The 17,705-nt window shown below is 50.2% G+C and overlaps 1 protein-coding gene across 1 annotated transcript in view; it reads left to right on the top strand.

Moving 5' to 3' along the window:
* The window catches only part of LOC311108280 (uncharacterized protein), a gene marked incomplete at both ends in the record, with an annotated part of 29,071 nt that extends 16,239 nt beyond the window's left edge, over window positions 1–12,832 (top strand). The window contains 3 exons of the mRNA XM_084150902.1: window positions 7,842–7,972; window positions 8,341–10,823; window positions 10,968–12,832. Of these exons, the coding sequence (XP_084007028.1) occupies window positions 7,842–7,972; window positions 8,341–10,823; window positions 10,968–12,832 (4,479 nt within the window). The remainder of the gene's footprint in view (window positions 1–7,841; window positions 7,973–8,340; window positions 10,824–10,967) is intronic.
* Between the last annotated feature and the right edge of the window lie 4,873 nt (window positions 12,833–17,705).

The following is a 17,705-nucleotide window of genomic DNA, read 5'->3' on the forward strand; positions in this document are numbered from 1 at the left end:
TCCATCGCAACTTTTTTTCCCTTATTCAACTTTTTCACTCCGGACGCTTTATCTGGACATGGCTCATCAACATCTTCAACAGCCGAAGCTAAGTAGTAACATTAACATGATGTCTTTTAATTGCAGTCGCTGTACTCATAATATACAGGAGAATTCTCGCCTTACGGCGAGAATAGCTGTGCTACAAGCCCAGCTTCAGACGCAATCGTTAGGCAAGAGTATTATCAGTGTAGGAAAGGAAGAAACAGCGTCTGTGCCACCAGTAAGTACAGACAGTAACGTTAGTATAACTCCCCCCGCACAGTCCCTGCAGCCGGACAACTTTCTCATGGCTTCTGGAGGGAAATACTGTTGGAATGCTCAACCGGTGTCGCTCATTCAGCCGACAGAAACCTTCAACCGGTTTTCCCCATTATGTAGCGAGTCGGAGTCTGAGTCTGAGTCTTCTCTAGTCTCTACTCCTCCCGTTACGGGGTCTGAGACGCCGAAGGCTCCCACCATTAGCTCTGACAAATTGAAAACCCTAGTCATTGGCGACTCCATTACCCGCAGTATTAGACTTAAAACGAATCACCCAGCGATCATACACTGTTTACCAGGGGGCAGGGCTACCGACGTTAAGGCTAATCTAAAGATGGTGCTGGCTAAAGCTAAAACTGGCGAGTGTAGAGAGTATAGAGATATTGTTATCCACGTCGGCACCAACGATGTTAGGATGAAACAGTCAGAGGTCACCAAGTGCAACATAACTTCAGCGTGTAAATCAGCTAGAAAGATGTGTCGGCATCGAGTAATTGTCTCTGGCCCCCTCCCAGTTAGGGGAAGTGACGAGCTCTACAGCAGAGTCTCAGCACTTAATCGCTGGTTGAAAACTGTTTTCTGCCCCTCCCAAAAGATAACATTTGTGGATAATTGGCCCTCTTTCTGGGACTCACCCACAAACAGGATCAAGCCTGACCTGCTGAGGAGTGACGGACTCCATCCTAGCTGGAGGGGTGCTCTCCTCTTATCTACCAACATAGATAGGGCTCTAACTCCTTTAGCCCCACAGTGAAATAGGGTGCAGGCCAGGCAGCAGGCTGTTAGCCAACCTGCCAGCTTAGTGGAGTCTGCCAATAGCATAGTCAGTGTAGTCAGCTCAGCCATACCCATTGAGACTGTGTCTGTGCCTCGACCTAGGTTGGGCAAAACTAAACATGGTGGTGTCCACCCTAGCAATCTTATTAGGATAAAGACCTCCTCCATTCCTGCCATTATTGAAAGAGATCGTGATACCTCACATCTCAAAATAGGGTTACTTAATGTTAGATCCCTCACTTCAAAGGCAGTCATAGTCAATGAACTAATCACTGATCATAATCTTGATGTGATTGGCCTGACTGAAACATGGCTTAAGCCTGATGAATTTGCTGTGTTAAATGAGGCCTCACCTCCTGGTTACACTAGTGACCATATTCCCCGTGCATCCCGCAAAGGCGGAGGTGTTGCTAACATTTACGATAGCAAATTTCAATTTACAAAAAAAAAAATGACGTTTTCATCTTTCGAGCTTCTAGTCATGAAATCTATGCAGCCTACTCAATCACTTTTTATAGCTACTGTTTACAGGCCTCCTGGGCCATATACAGCGTTCCTCTCTGAGTTTCCTGAATTCCTATCAGACCTTGTAGTCATAGCAGATCATATTCTAATTTTTGGTGATTTTAATATTCACATGGAGAAGTCCACAGACCCACTCCAAAAGTCCTTCGGAGCCATTATCGACTCAGTGGGTTTTGTCCAACATGTCTCTGGACCTACTCACTGCCACAGTCATACTCTGGACCTAGTTTTGTCCCATGGAATAAATGTTGTAGATCTTAATGTTTTTCCACAAAATCCTGGACTATCGGACCACCATTTTATTACGTTTGCAATCGCAACAAATAATCTGCTCAGACCCCAACCAAGGAGCATCAAAAGTCGTGCTATAAATTCTCAGACAACACAAAAATTCATTGATGCCCTTCCAGACCCCTTCTGCCTACCCAAGGACGTCAGAGGACAAAAATCAGTTAACCACTTAACTGAGGAACTAAATTTAACCTTGCACAATACCCTAGATGCAGTTGCACCCCTAAAAACGAAAAACATTTGTCATAAGAAACTAGCTCCCTGGTATACAGAAAATACCCGAGCTTTGAAGCAAGCTTCCAGGAAATTGGAACGGAAATGGCGCCACACCAAACTGGAAGTCTTCCGACTAGCTTGGAAAGACAGTACCGTGCAGTACCGAAGAGCCCTCACTGCTGCTCGATCATCCTACTTTTCCAAATTAATCGAGGAAAATAAGAACAATCCAAAATTTCTTTTTGATACTGTTGCAAAGCTAACTAAAAAGCAGCATTCCCCAAGAGAGGATGGTTTTCACTTCAGCAGTGATAAATTCATGAACTTCTTTGAGGAAAAGATCATGACCATTAGAAAGCAAATTACGGACTCCTCTTTGAATCTGCGTATTCCTCCAGGGCTTAGCTGTCCTGGATCTGCACAGCTCTGCGAGGGCCTGGGATCGGGAGAGACACTTAAGTGTTTTAGTACTATATCTCTTGACACAATGATGAAAATAATCATGGCCTCTAAACCTTCAAGCTGCATACTGGATCCTATTCCTACTAAACTGCTGAAGGAGCTGCTTCCTGTGCTTGGCCCTCCTATGTTGAACATAATAAACAGCTCTCTATCCACCGGATGTGTACCAAACTCACTAAAAGTGGCAGTGATAAAGCCTCTCTTGAAAAAGCCAAACCTTGACCCGGAAAATATAAAAAACTATCGGCCAATATCGAATCTTCCATTCCTCTCAAAAATTTTAGAAAAAGCTGTTGCGCAGCAACTCACTGCCTTTCTGAAGACAAACAATGTATACGAAATGCTTCAGTCTGGTTTTAGACCCCATCATAGCACTGAGACTGCACTTGTGAAGGTGGTAAATGACCTTTTAATGGCGTCAGACCGAGGCTCTGCATCTGTCCTCGTGCTACTAGACCTTAGTGCTGCCTTTGACACCATCGATCACCACATTCTTTTGGAGAGACTGGAAACCCAAATTGGTCTACACGGACAAGTTCTGGCCTGGTTTAGATCCTACCTGTCGGAAAGATATCAGTTTGTCTCTGTGAATGGTCTGTCCTCCGACAAATCAACTGTACATTTCGGTGTTCCTCAAGGTTCCGTTTTAGGACCACTATTGTTTTCACTATATATTTTACCTCTTGGGGATGTTATTCGAAAACATAATGTTAACTTTCACTGCTATGCGGATGACACACAGCTGTACATTTCAATGAAGCATGGCGAAGCCCCAAAATTGCCCTCGCTAGAAGCCTGTGTTTCAGACATAAGGAAGTGGATGGCTGAAAACTTTTTACTTTTAAACTCGGACAAAACAGAGATGCTTGTTCTAGGTCCCAAGAAACAAAGAGATCTTCTGTTAAATCTGACAATTCATCTTGATGGTTGTAAAGTCGTCTCAAATAAAACTGTGAAGGACCTAGGCGTTACTCTTGACCCTGATCTCTCTTTTGACGAACATATCAAGACTGTTTCAAGGACAGCTTTTTTCCATCTACGTAACATTGCAAAAATCAGAAATTTTCTGTCCAAAAATGATGCAGAAAAATTAATCCATGCATTTGTTACTTCTAGATTAGACTACTGCAATGCTCTATTTTCCGGCTACCCGGATAAAGCACTAAATAAACTTCAGTTAGTGCTAAATACGGCTGCTAGAATCCTGACTAGAACCAAGAAATTTGATCATATTACTCCAGTGCTAGCTTCCCTACACTGGCTTCCTGTTAAGGCAAGGGCTGATTTCAAGGTTTTACTGTTAACCTATAAAGCGTTACATGGGCTTGCTCCTACCTATCTTTCCGAGTTGGTCCTGCCGTACATACCAATACGTACGCTACGGTCACAAGACGCAGGCCTCCTAATTGTCCCTAGAATTTCTAAGCAAACAGCGGGAGGCAGGGCTTTCTCCTATAGATCTCCATTTTTATGGAACAGTCTGCCTACCCATGTGAGAGACGCAGACTCGGTCTCAACCTTTAAGTCTTTACTGAAGACTTATCTCTTCAGTAGGTCATATGATTGAGTGTAGTCTGGCCCAGGAGTGTGAAGGTGAACGGAAAGGCTGGAGCAACGAACAGCCCTTGCTGTCTCTGCCAGGCCGGTTCCCCTCTCCACTGGGGTTCTCTGCCTCTAACCCTGTTGCAGGGGCTGAGTCACTGGCCTGCTGGTGCTCTTTCATGCCGTCCCTGGGAGGGGTGCGTCACTTGAGTGGGTTGAGTTACTGACGTGATCTTCCTGTCTGGGTTGGCGCCCCCCCCCCCCCCTTGGTTTGTGCTGTGGTGGAGACCTCTGTGGGCTATACTCGGCCTTGTCTCAGGATTGTAAGTTGGTGGTTGGGGATATCCCTCTAGTGGTGCGGGGGCTGTGCTTTGGCGGAGTGGGTGGGGTTATATCCTTCCTGTTTGGCCCTGTCCGGGGGTTTCTTCGGATGGGGCCACAGTGTCTCCGGACCGCTCCTGTCTCAGCCTCCAGTATTTATGCTGCAGTAGTTTATGTGTCGGGGGGCTGGGGTTAGTTGGTTATACCTGGAGTACTTCTCCTGTCTTATCCAGTGTCCTGTGTGAATTTAAGTATGCTCTCTCTAATTCTCTCGTTCTCTCTTTCTCTCTGAGAACCTGAGCCCTAGGACCATACGTCAGGACTACCGGGCATGATGACACCCTGCTGCCCCCAGTCCGCCTGGCCTTGCTGCTATTCCAGTTTCAACTGTTCTGCCTGCGGCTACGAAACCCCTACCTGTCCCATACCTGCTGTTTTCAACTCTAAATGATCGGCTATGAAAAGCCAACTGAGAGACCTGAGCCCTAGGACCATACGTCGGGACTACCGGCCGTGGTGACTCCTTGCTATCCCCAGTCCGCCTGGCCTTGCTGCTATTCCAGTTTAAACTGTTCTGCCTGCGGTTATGGAACCCCTACCTGTCCCAGACCTGCTGTTTTAAACTCTAATGATCGGCTATGAAAAGCCAACTGAGATTTATTCCTGATTATTATTTGACCATGCTTGTCACTTATGAACATTTTTGAACATCTTGGCATGGTTCTGTTATAATCTCCACCCGGCACAGCCAGAAGAGGACTGGCCACCCCTCATAGCCTGGTTCCTCTCTAGGTTTCTTCCTAGGTTTTGCCTTTCTAGGGAGTTTTTCCTAGCCACCGTGCTTCTACACCTGCATTACTAGCTGTTTGGGGTTTTAGGCTGGGTTTCTGTACAGCACTTCGAGATATTAGCTGATGTAAGAAGGGCTATATAAAATAAAATTGATTGATTGATTTTCACACACTGTTGCTGGTATTTTGGCCCATTCCTCCATGCAGATCTCCTCTAGAGCAGTGATGTTTTGGGGCTGTCGTTGGGCAACACGGACTTTCAACTCCCTCCAAAGATTTTCTATGGGGTTGAGATCTGGAGACTGGCTAGGCCACTCCAGGACCTTGGAATGCTTCTTACGAAGCCACTCCTTCGTTGCCCGGGCGGTGTGTTTGGGATCATTGTCATGCTGAAAGACCCAGCCACGTTTCATCTTCAATGCCCTTGCTGATGGAAGGAGGTTTTCACTCAAAATCTCACGATACATGGCCCCATTCATTCTTTCCTTTACACGGATCAGTCGTCCTGGTCCCTTTGCAGAATAACAGCCCCAAAGCATGATGTTTCCACCCCCATGCTTCACAGTAGGTATGGTGTTCTTTGGATGCAACTCAGCATTCTTTGTCCTCCAAACACGACGACTTGAGTTTTTACCAAAAAGTTCTATTTTGGTTTCATCTGACCATATGACATTCTCCCAATCCTCTTCTGGATCATCCAAATGCACTCTAGCAAACTTCAGACGGGCCTGGACATGTACTGGCTTAAGCAGGGGGACACGTCTGGCACTGCAGGATTTGAGTCCCTGGCGGCGTAGTGTGTTACTGATGGTAGGCTTTGTTACTTTGGTCCCAGCTCTCTGCAGGTCATTCACTAGGTCCCCCCGTGTGGTTCTTGGATTTCTGCTCACCGTTCTTGTGATCATTTTGACCCCACGGGGTGAGATCTTGCGTGGAGCCCCAGATCGAGGGAGATTATCAGTGGTCTTGTATGTCTTCCATTTCCTAATAATTGCTCCCACGGTTGATTTCTTCAAACCAAGCTGCTTACATATTGCAGATTCAGTCTTCCCAGCCTGGTGCAGGTCTACAATTTTGTTTCTGGTGTCCTTTGACAGCTCTTTGGTCTTGGCCATAGTGGAGTTTGGAGTGTGACTGTTTGAGGTTGTGGACAGGTGTCTTTTATACTGATAACAAGTTCAAACAGGTGCCATTAATACAGGTAACGAGTGGAGGACAGAGGAGCCTCTTAAAGAAGAAGTTACAGGTCTGTGAGAGCCAGAAATCTTGCTTGTTTGTAGGTGACCAAATACTTATTTTCCACCATAATTTGCAAATAAATTCATTAAAAATCATACAATGTGATTTTCTGAAAAAAAAAATCTCAATTTGTCTGTCATAGTTGACGTGTACCTATGATGAAAATTACAGGCCTCTCTCATCTTTTTAAGTGGGAGAACTTGCACAATTGGTGGCTGACTAAATACTTTTTTTCCCCACTGTATGTAGAGCGGCGTCATGGTCAACACCGTCTCCATTTATCCGTTTCTATCTCTTAGATGTGTCTTCTAACTCTTTGGCTCAGTCTGTACTCAGCGTAGCTGAAGGGAGAACTTGAGCCAGGAGGAGAGGAATGCAGGACTGAGGAGACAGGGTCTCCATCAGGTCCGCTTCTGATTGAAGGACATATTTTTGGCATGACTCCTGAATGACAGGTTCAGTACAGTAGAGGGCATGTATTGATCTGCCCACCAGTGATTCACTGGAGTGAGGCGGAATGAGGGATAATAGTAGTAACTTGGTTACGATACTATTAGACCGGTCATGACAATTTGACGGAATGTGACGTCATCTATCTGCTTGTTCAGATTAGTATGAATCATGTTCTGGGATCTGCCCACTAATCTCTGGGGTTCCATTGATTGAGTGAGGCGGCCTACTGTGTACACAATGTAGAGTGACACTTTGTGTCATTCCATTAGTGGTTGGTAGTATTGTAACAGGATATTGAGGTACCATCTATCTGCTAGTACAGATTAGTATGGCCTGTATTCTGGTGATCTGCCCACTAGTCATTGGTGTTGCCATTGGACTAGGTGGGGCGGGTCTTTAACCGATGACGCAGTATATTGTGACACTTGTATCGTTACAGTGGTTGCAGTACTGCGGGAATTGGTTGCAGCCATTGCTAGGCCTGACCTTTTCATTTTGATGGGAAGTGTTGGGCTCGGCAGGGAGTACATTTTGGAGCGCTACGCTCTGCCTTAAAGCAATAGGAGCAGAGCTCCCCTATGGGGCGGAGCTCCACGATATAGAAAGATTAGTTACCGGAGTGTAACTCCAGTTCTATGAGTGGAGTGGAGCCCCATAGGACTTAAGGCCCTGCCGACCCTCTCCAGTCTCACTGAAGATAAATATCTCGGGAGGCTGATTGAGGGGAGGCATCCCCTCTTATAGGGACACCTGTACTCCTATTGGCTGCAGGTGAGTGCATAATTGTGTCTCAGGCTGATGCTGCCTTAGGGCAGAGGGTAAACCAATAGGAGCAGAGCTACACTCCGGTAACTACTCGTTTCAACACGACATAGACACACACACACGCACACAAACACTGACCCTTTCCTCTCCTCCCTGTAGAGACTGAAGGAGTTGAAGCAGAGGGAGTTTGCTCGGAACGTTGCGTCTAAGTCATGGAAGGACGACCGCAAGCAGGAGAGAGCTCTGAGACGCCTGCACCAACTAGCACTGCTACGACAACAGACACACAGGTACGTCTGTGTGTGTGTGTGTGTGGTTGTGTGTGTGTGTGGTTGTGGTTGTGTGTGTGTGTGTGTGTGTAGGGTGTAGAGACCTGCCCTCCAAGCGCACTGCAGGGAAATCTCTATGATACACACATACTGTACACATACGCTCACATGCACACACTCTGTCAGTCTCTCTGGTCCTCAGAGTGATGGATGTAAGAGCTGGCCTAGATACTGTAGGCACGAGCTGAGTTAATATAACATGAACACTCACAGTAATCTGCATAATATGGACAGTGTTTGGCATTTTCACTCATTTTATATTTATTCTGTTCTCTGCTCTGCTATCCTCTCGTCTCCACCTCTCCTCCCTTTCCTCGCCTCTGCACCAGGGTACCAGGCCAGGTTGTTAGGTTCCGAGGGACAGTGAAAGCTGAGATCCAGCATTCAGAGAGACACTGTGGAGAGACAGACTACAGACAAGGGGACCACCATGTCCCCTTGACCCAAACAGGGTTAATCCAAACCACAGGGAACTCCCAGCGACCCGCTTTTACCGTACCTTTAACTAAGCCCCAGACCATCCCTCTTAGCCTCCAGGGAGACGACTCCCCCCATCTCCAGACCAAGCCTCTCTCCCCTTCCCAGCCCCAACAGCCAGTGGATCCTTCCCACATACCCATCTTCCCTGGAGGGCCCTTCCCACCCTCCCCACCCCCTGACTTGCATTCCAGATGTGGACCTTCTCTGGAGGATCCCCAGCCTCGCCTGAACAGCTCCCCCCAAGACCCTGCCTTTCCGTGGGGCAGAGACACGGGAAGGGTGGGGGTCTCCTTCTGTTTCTCCAGGAGGGGCCCGAGGCTAGAGCCATCTGCCTCTGTCTTCTCAGACCAGCAAGATGAGGAGGGGAGAGGAGGACGAGGGCAGATAAAGGAGAAGAGAAGGGGAGGAGATGAGCTACGGCTGCGTCACCCAGACAACCTGTTACTAGGGCAACCAACCAACAGTCTTCACTCCGGAAACAAGACAGACCCTTCAGGCGGGGAAGAGGGGGAGGAGAGAAGAGAGAAGAGAGGAGGGGAGGAGAGAGACGGGTCCTCTGCTAGCCATGACCCAGGCTGCCCTTCCCACAACGCCAGACTGAGAGAAACAGACCAGAGCCCTGAACACGGTACAGCAGATGAGAGGGAAGAGAGGGAGGAGGGGGAAGAGAGGGAGGAGAGGAACAGGGGTACAGAGAACAGACAACAGGGCCATGAGGTGAATCAGACTCCTATATCTTCTTATCTCCATGTGGTTGCCAGAGATGGATCCACACGTCTGAGATGGCCAGTAGAACTGCTGCAGTTTACCACAGCCAAACCCCACCTCTCCTACAGCTGCAAGCCCACACACTGGCAACCCCACACCAACCCACTACACTGTAACCCTGAACACAACCACAACCACTGTCAAACCAAGTTACACTGTAACCACTTAGCAAGCCAGCAGGAGACAGAGAAACACACAGAGGAGTCTGACTCCCTCATGTTCTCTAGCTCCCAGCCTCCTCCTCAGGACACAAAAAATGTAGAATCCAATACAGATCTATATACAGAGACAGGCGGGACAGATGAGGGAGTCACACACTCATCATCCTGTCACGTTGTAGAGAAGACAGAAGCACATGGAGTGACAGCAGCCTTCCAGGCAGAAGCAATAGTGCCAGAGAGTGGAGGTGAATCTGGGTTCACTCCGCCTGTAGGAGAGGCGTGGCACCACCCCCTCTTCGGGAACGGAGACCCCCTTCGCGGTGACAACACTCACACAAACCCCCACAATCCCCAGGGGGGCAGATTAGGAGGACATGTGAGACAGGAGAGCGAACGAGCCGTCAGAACCCCCAGGCCTAAATTAGAGGCTGTCATCCAGCCCTGCGCCGCCGAGTGTGTGTGTGCAAGTGAGGTGAGGTGTGTGTGTACGCACGCTGCCAGCTCGTGCACACACTCCGTGGGCGGTTCAGTAAGCACTCCGACAGATGTGTCATGCAGAAATGTAAACGACAGCACAAAGAAGAAGAGGAGAAACGACAGCACAAAGAAGAAATTGAGAGGAGAGAGGTATAATGGGACTTCAAACGAGTGTGAGGGAGATCGGCAGCGTCTTAGGAGCGTCATAACCTCTGTTTCCACCTGGTGGGGCGGAAAGAGGAGATGTGACGGAGACAGAGAGGGAGAAGGAGACAGGGAAATAGAGTGGGAGGGAGAGACAGGCGGAAAGAGGGGAAGAAATGTAGGGGGGAAGAGGAGGAAGAGGAGGAGGGGTGGGACTCAGTGCTTGGTGGGAGAGTGGGACTCTGAGTCTGTACCCTGCTCTGACAGACAAAGGCCTCACATGAGTCACAGTAGAGACCAACATCACTATCACTATAACTCTGCCTCCCAGTTCAACACAGCACAGAGAGTCACAGAGAGGACAGAGTACTACAGCACAGAGTCTCAGCTGTATAGAGAGGGAGAGGGGGAGAGAGAGAGATATGGAGAGGTAGAGAGAGGAGAAAGGGAGGATTGGCCTTTCTACTGGAGTTCAGACTCAGCTCTGTGTTCTACATCCGGGTCACCCTGGGAAAAGGCTCACAACCTCCCAGTGGCATATGGTGGTCTCCACGGTTACAGCGGGGGCTACCCCGTCTACAGTCGCCATGACAACATCCCTGGTAGCAACATTACCTGCAGCCCAGTGAGGAAGAGTAAACACATCCAAAGAAACAGGAAATACATTAATAGGAAGAGGAAGTGGTCAGAGAGCGAGGAGTGGGAGAGAACAGAGAGAGGGAGGAGGGAGAGCTGGGATGGAGGGAGTAGAGGCTGTTGGGAGAGAGGGAGCAGGGATAGGGGTGGTAGGGAGAGAGGGAGCAGGGAGAGGGGTGGTAGGGAGAGAGGGAGCAGGGAGAGGGGGAGTAGGGAGAGAGGGAGCAGAGATAGGGGTGGTAGGGAGAGAGGGAGCAGGGAGAGGGGGAGTAGGGAGAGAGGGAGCAGAGATAGGGGTGGTAGGGAGAGAGGGAGCAGAGATAGGGGGAGTAGGAGGCAGGGTTGGGTAAGCAGGGAATCCAGCCCTGGAGGAGTCAGTGGAGGGGGCTGGCGGAGGTATCTCTCGACCCCCAGTCACAGGACTCTGGAGAGGGACAGGAGATGGAGGTCTAGTCCTGGGGAGGGAGAGAGAGAGGTCTGGGACAGGGGACCAGGGGACTCAAGCCCAGACAGATGTACCTGGGGCAGCAGTGACAGTTGGGAGGACAGGGGGACATACTGCTGGGAGGACAGATATAGCTGGGAGGACAACTGGGAGAGACAGAGGTCCACTGAAGGTAGAGAGAGCTGGAGCAGCTGGGAGAAGGGATCCAGACCTAGCCCCAGCCCCAGACCTGAGTGTTTTAGCTGGGACTGGGTTACCAGATGCCCTGACCATAGACACAGCCCCAGCCCTGGCTCCCAGTCTGTCCCCAGTGTGCAAGTTACCAGATGCCCCATCTCCAGCCCCAGCCCCTGGCCTGATTCTAGCCCTGACTGGCTGCCCCGACGGCCCAGCCCTGGCTCCTGTAGCAGCAGCACCAGTGTGTCAGACCTGAGTGGGGGGTGGAGTAGCGTTAGTACCCGCTCAAGACTAACCCTGACTGGGAGAAAAACAACAGGGGTGCCCAGGCGAGCACCATCTCCCTCACCCACCAAGGAGAAACACCAAGCCCCCAGCCTCAAACCTACTCCTCCTAGACCTCTGCCCAGCACTGATACCACCCATCCACAGGACAGGAGCCCCAACCCCACAGCACAGCCTACATGTCTCTCAGACAGAGAGTCCAAAGCCCCCCCACAGCCCAGAGAGGGGAACCCCAGGAGAACTCTGCTACTGCCACTTATCGGGAAACTACCAGCGATCAGGAGAAGAACTAAGAGACGAGGGGCAGAAATAGAGAGGGAGGGCCCTGACCAAACAGAGAAACAGGACCACAATCAAGACCAGGTCCAGAGACAGGACCAGAACCACAACCAAGGGAAGGGGAGTATGAAGAATGGAGCGGTCCCAAGTGGTCGACCGTGCCCTCAACCCCTCTCGTCTCAGAGCCCTGAGAAAACTAGAGAGGACACGTCCTGTCCTTCCCTGACATCACATCCTGCTGTGACCTCATATCCTGTCCAAACTTTATCTCACAGGGGTCAGTGGTCACAAGGCCCCTCCCCTCCTCTGTCTCAACAGCTAATCAGCTTCAGCGCTGAGGAGATGGACAAGTATCGCTGTCTGCAGGAGCAAGCACGAGAGCACATGCAGAGACTACTACTGGGGACAGAGACACACACACCGGCACACACACCACCTACCCCCTCCCCAGAGCCATACACACACCCCACACACACTCATACACATGTAGCACACACTCAAGAGCAAAACACACACTCTACTTCCCTAAATACCTCTCTAGAGCTAGACGCACACCAGGTACAAACACAGCTCTTACAGACACACCCTACCCCCAGCCTCCCCCCTCCTCATCCCCCTGTACCCGTACGGCAGCCTCTAATGACCCACCCTCCTCCACCCACCCTTCATCATTTCATTCTACAACACACAGCTTTCAGTATGGCACTCTCATCACCCTCCTCTACCTCTTCTTCTCTCGCCCACCACACCTCACTCCCTCATCACCTACCCCTCCTACACTCCCCTCTCCCCCATCCCCACCTCCCTCCATTCTCCATCTCCTCTATCTTTCCCTCCATCCTACTCTCCCATCCTCCCCTACATCTCCTCCCTCCCTCCCCTGCCTTCCACCCCTCCCTCCTCACACTGCCCCCACCGAGACCACCGTATCCAGAAAGAATTTGGTCATTGAGTTTTCAACAAAAATAATGATGATGCTCTCTGATGACATCACATAGTAATACAATGCCATGTTAGCAACCCCTGGACAATAATGTCCCATACAGTATAACAATCCACTGAATTTTCAGAATGTGTGTGTGTGTGTGTGTATGTTTTTGTATGAGTGCATGCGTGTGTGTGTGCATGTTGTCGCTGTTGGATGAAAACCTTTTAACTCCATTTTTGCCAATTTTCATGTTTTTACATGTATTGGAAGCATTAACTCCCCTCAATGTACTCGGAACATTTCATGACTCTAGGACTAAGAAAATGTATTCAAAATAGCTTCTGAAGTTTCATAATTGTATGTTTGTTAATAAATAAATAAAATCAATTTCCTGAAAAGTTTCTGTTTTGGAGAGGAGGTTTTCCTTCGACAGCGACTGTGTGAGCGCAAGAGAGAAGCTCCTTTTGATCCTCATGTTTCCATCCCTCCCCATTCAAGTATGAATCAAGGGAAACCGTTCACCTGCTAAAACTAACTGGCTTTCTCTCATCTCTTTCTTCCGCTCTGAACGTCAGACATACTGGCTGTCTTTTGAAGTACCGTCATACTGGCTGTCTTTTGAAGTACCGTAACACCTGAGAGAGAGAGAGAGAGCGACAGACAGACAGACAGACGCCCAGGCCGTGAGCAGAGCAAAGGGCCAACCCCCACTCCTACACCCGCCCAAGCCCCATTCAGCGATCTAAGAGGCATGTATCAGATGCCCAGCATGCTCTGCTCACACCTATTAGTCTGAGGCATAACCACACATGGCACAACACTGGACACTATGGAACACAAAGCTTTTACTATATCATGCTGGAATATCTAAGGTCTGAGGTCATCTGCCTTTGGCCTAAAGAGCAGGAACCCAGACTTCACCAAAGATATCAGAAATACAGACATTGTCATCCTACAAGAAACATGGTATAGAGGAGACAGACCCACTGGTTGCCCTCTATGTTACAGAGAGCTGGTAGTCCCATCCACCAAACTACCAGGTGTGAAAAAGGGAAGAGACTCAGTGGATATGCTAATTTGGTGTATATCAGACCTAGCCCACTCTACTGAATTGATCAAAACAGGAGCATTTTACATTTGGTTAGAAATAACAGAGAAAAATGTCCTACTGTGTGCTACCTGTATCCCCCCACTAGAATCCCATACTTTAATGACAACAGCTTCTCCATCCTAGAGGGGGAGATCAACCATTTCCATGTTCTAGTCTGTGGTGACCTAAACGCAAGAACCAGTCAAGGACCTGACACTCTCAGCACACAGGGGGACAAACACCTACCTGGAGGTGACAGCATTCCCTCCCCAATATGCCCCCCTAGACACAACTACGACAACAAACAAAAACAGGTCACAAATCCTGGTGGCTGACTAAATACTTTTTTCCCCCATTGTATATATCAATGAATTGGCGAGGCACTAGATCAGTCTGTAGCAACCGGCCTTACCCTACTATACTCTGAAGTCAAATGTCTACTGTTTGCAGATGATCTGGTGCTTCTGTCCCCAACCAAGGTGGGCCTACAGCAGTACCTAGATCTTCTGCACAGATTCTGTCAGACCTGGGCCTTGACAGTGTCACACCCTGGCTCTGGGACTCTATATGTTGAGCCAGGGTGTGTTCATTCTATGTGTTATATTTCTATGTTGGGGGTTCTAGTTCTTCTGTTTCTTTGTTGGCCTGAGTGACTCCCAATCAGAGGCAACGAGTGTCAGCTGTGGCTGGTTGTCTCTGATTGGGAGCCATATTTAAACTGTCTGTTTTCCCTTGGTGTTTGTGGGTTTTTGTTCCAGTTGGTCATTGTTACCTAGGACGTTACGAGTCGTTTTGTTGTTTTGTGTGTGCACTTTAACTAATTAAAGTATGTTCGCTCAACACGCTGCGCCTTGGTCCTCCTCTATGTATGACGATCGTGACAGAAAAACCCACCATACCAGGACCAAGCAGCGTGTCCAGGAGCAGGCAGCCTGGACGTGGGAGCAGATTTTGGACGGGCAGGGGTCCTGGACCTGGGAGGAAATCCTGGCCGGGATGGATCGCCGGCCATGGAGTGAGACTGTAGAGAGGCGACGGAGAGAGGAGCAACGGCGTGATCAGGGTCGTCGTCGGACGGTCGAGAGGCAACCCCAAATAATTTTTAGGGGGGGGCACAGGGCATGGACGATGGGGCTGACGGAGGCAGAAAAGGGGCGTATTCAGAAGGCCACCAGGTTACGGGGGCCACTGGTCAAAGTAGAGCCAGTGGTGTGTGTCCCCAGTACGGTCCGGCCTGTTACGGCCCCACACCAAATGGACGGTGTGCGTCGCCAGCCCGGTCCGGCCTGTCCCTGCTCCACGCACCAAGCCTACGGTGTGCGTCGCCAGCCCGGTCCGGCCTGTCCCTGCTCCTCGCACCAAGCCTACGGTGTGCGTCGCCAGCCCGGTCCGGCCTGTCCCTGCTCCACGCACCAAGCCTACGGTGTGCGTCGCCAGCCCGGTCCGGCCTGTCCCTGCTCACGCACCAAGCCTACGGTGTGCGTCGCCAGCCCAGTCCGGCCTGTCCCTGCTCCACGCACCAAGCCTACGGTGTGCGTCGCCAGCCCGGTCCGGCCTGTCCCTGCTCCTCGCACCAAGCCTACGGTGTGCGTCGCCAGCCCGGTCCGGCCTGTCCCTGCTCCTCGCACCAAGCCTACGGTGTGCGTCGCCAGCCCGGTCCGGCCTGTCCCTGCTCCACGCACCAAGCCTACGGTGTGCGTCGCCAGCCCGGTCCGGCCTGTCCCTGCTCCTCGTACCAAGCCTACGGTGTGCGTCGCCAGCCCGGTCCGGCCTGTTCCTACTCCACGCACCAAGCCAGGGGTGCGCATCGTCAGCCCGGCCCGGCCTGTTCCTGCCACTCGCACCAAGTCTACGGTGCGCGTCGCCAGCCCGGCCCGGCCTGTTCATGCCACTCGCACCAAGCCAGGGGTGCGAGTCGTCAGCCTGGTCCGGCCCGTTCCTACTCCACACACCAAGCCAGGGGTGCGAGTCGTCAGCCTGGTTCGGCCCGTTCCTACTCCACGCACCAAGCCAGGGGTGCGAGTCGTCAGCCCGGTCCGGCCCGTTCCGGCTCCACGCACCAAGCCAGGGGTGCGCGTCGTCAGTCCAGCACAACCCGTGCCTGGGTCACCGGTGCCTGGTAAGGTACCGGTCAACGGCTCCACTACGGAGCTGAAGCTAACCGCTCCTGCTACGTCCAGTTCAGCTCCAGCCAGCGGGGCCAGACCGGACCAGGGGCGCTATGGGGGGTTTATTGGAGGGTGGTGGGCAAGGCCGGAGCCAGAACCGCCGCCGAGGAGGAATGCCCACCCAGCCCTCCCCTGTTTTGTTCTAGTGGAGGCGCGGTCGCAGTCCGCGCCTTTAGGGGGGGGTACTGTCACACCCTGGCTCTGGGACTCTATATGTTGAGCCAGGGTGTTTTCATTCTATGTGTTATATTTCTATGTTGGGGGTTCTAGTTCTTCTGTTTCTTTGTTGGCCTGAGTGACTCCCAATCAGAGGCAACGAGTGTCAGCTGTGGCTGGTTGTCTCTGATTGGGAGCCATATTTAAACTGTCTGTTTTCCCTTGGTGTTTGTGGGTTTTTGTTCCAGTTGGTCATTGTTACCTAGGACGTTACGAGTCGTTTTGTTGTTTTGTATCGTGTGTGCACTTTAACTAATTAAAGTATGTTCGCTCAACACGCTGCGCCTTGGTCCTCCTCTATGTATGACGATCGTGACAGACAGTGAATCTCGGTAAGACTAAAATAATGGTGTCCAAAAAAGTTCCAGTTGCCTGGACCACAAATACAAATTATATCTAGACACCATTTCCCTCGAGCACACAAAGAACTATACCTACCTCAGCCTAAACATCAGCACCACAGGTACCTTCCACAAAGCTGTGAACGCTCTGAGAGACAAGGAAAGAAGGGCCTTCTAGGCCATCAAAAGGAACATAAAATACGACTGCCCAATTAGGATCTGACTAAAAATACTGGAAGCAGTTATAGAACCCATTGCCCTCTATGGTTGTGAGGTCTGGGGTCCACTCACCAACCAAAAAAAGTCACACACCAAATTGAGACTGCTTGCAGAATTTTGCAAAAACATTCTCTGTGTACAACGTAAAACCCAAAATAATGCATGCAGAGCAGAATTAGGACGATACCTGCTAAAAGAGACGTTAAGTTGTACAACCACCTAAAAGGAAGCAACACCTAAACCTTCCATAACAAAGCCATCACCTACAGAGAGAATAACCTAGAGAAGAGTCCCCTCAGCCAGCTTGTCCTGGGTCTCTGTTCGCAAACAAAAATACACCCCACAGAGCCCCAGAACAGCAACACAACCAAATCATGAGAAAACTAAAAGGTAACTATTTGACACATTGGAAGGAATTAACCAAAAAACAGCAAACTGGAATGCTACCTTGCCCTAAAAAGAGAATATACAGTGGCAGAATACCTGATGACTGTGCACTGGTGTAATGCAGTTTTTCTAGACCCCCAAAAAAACGTCAGAGTTCGCAACTGTCCTGTATAGCCTACCTAAACCTGCATGACATGAGCCATTCCTCGCGCTCTCTCCCAGCTTGGATAGAAAGTTGTTCTGCGAAAAACCAGTCTATTAATGCCAAGCTCTTTTTTTCTATGTAGAGGCCTATAGTATCTACAGTATGCTGCTGCATCACCTTGCATTTTTGTGTGCAAATGTTTTCACCACGGCCTGTAGGTCCAGGTTGCAGGCCCGACTGTTTTCTATACTGTGTATTGACAACCCAGACAGTCTTTCCTGAAACATTGTGCTTTATATGTCCATGGCTGTCACGATCGTCATAATGAGTGGACCAAGGCGCAGCGTG

Source organism: Coregonus lavaretus (genome assembly GCF_964263955.1).
Source record: "Coregonus lavaretus genome assembly, chromosome: 3".
NCBI lineage: Eukaryota > Metazoa > Chordata > Actinopteri > Salmoniformes > Salmonidae > Coregonus > Coregonus lavaretus.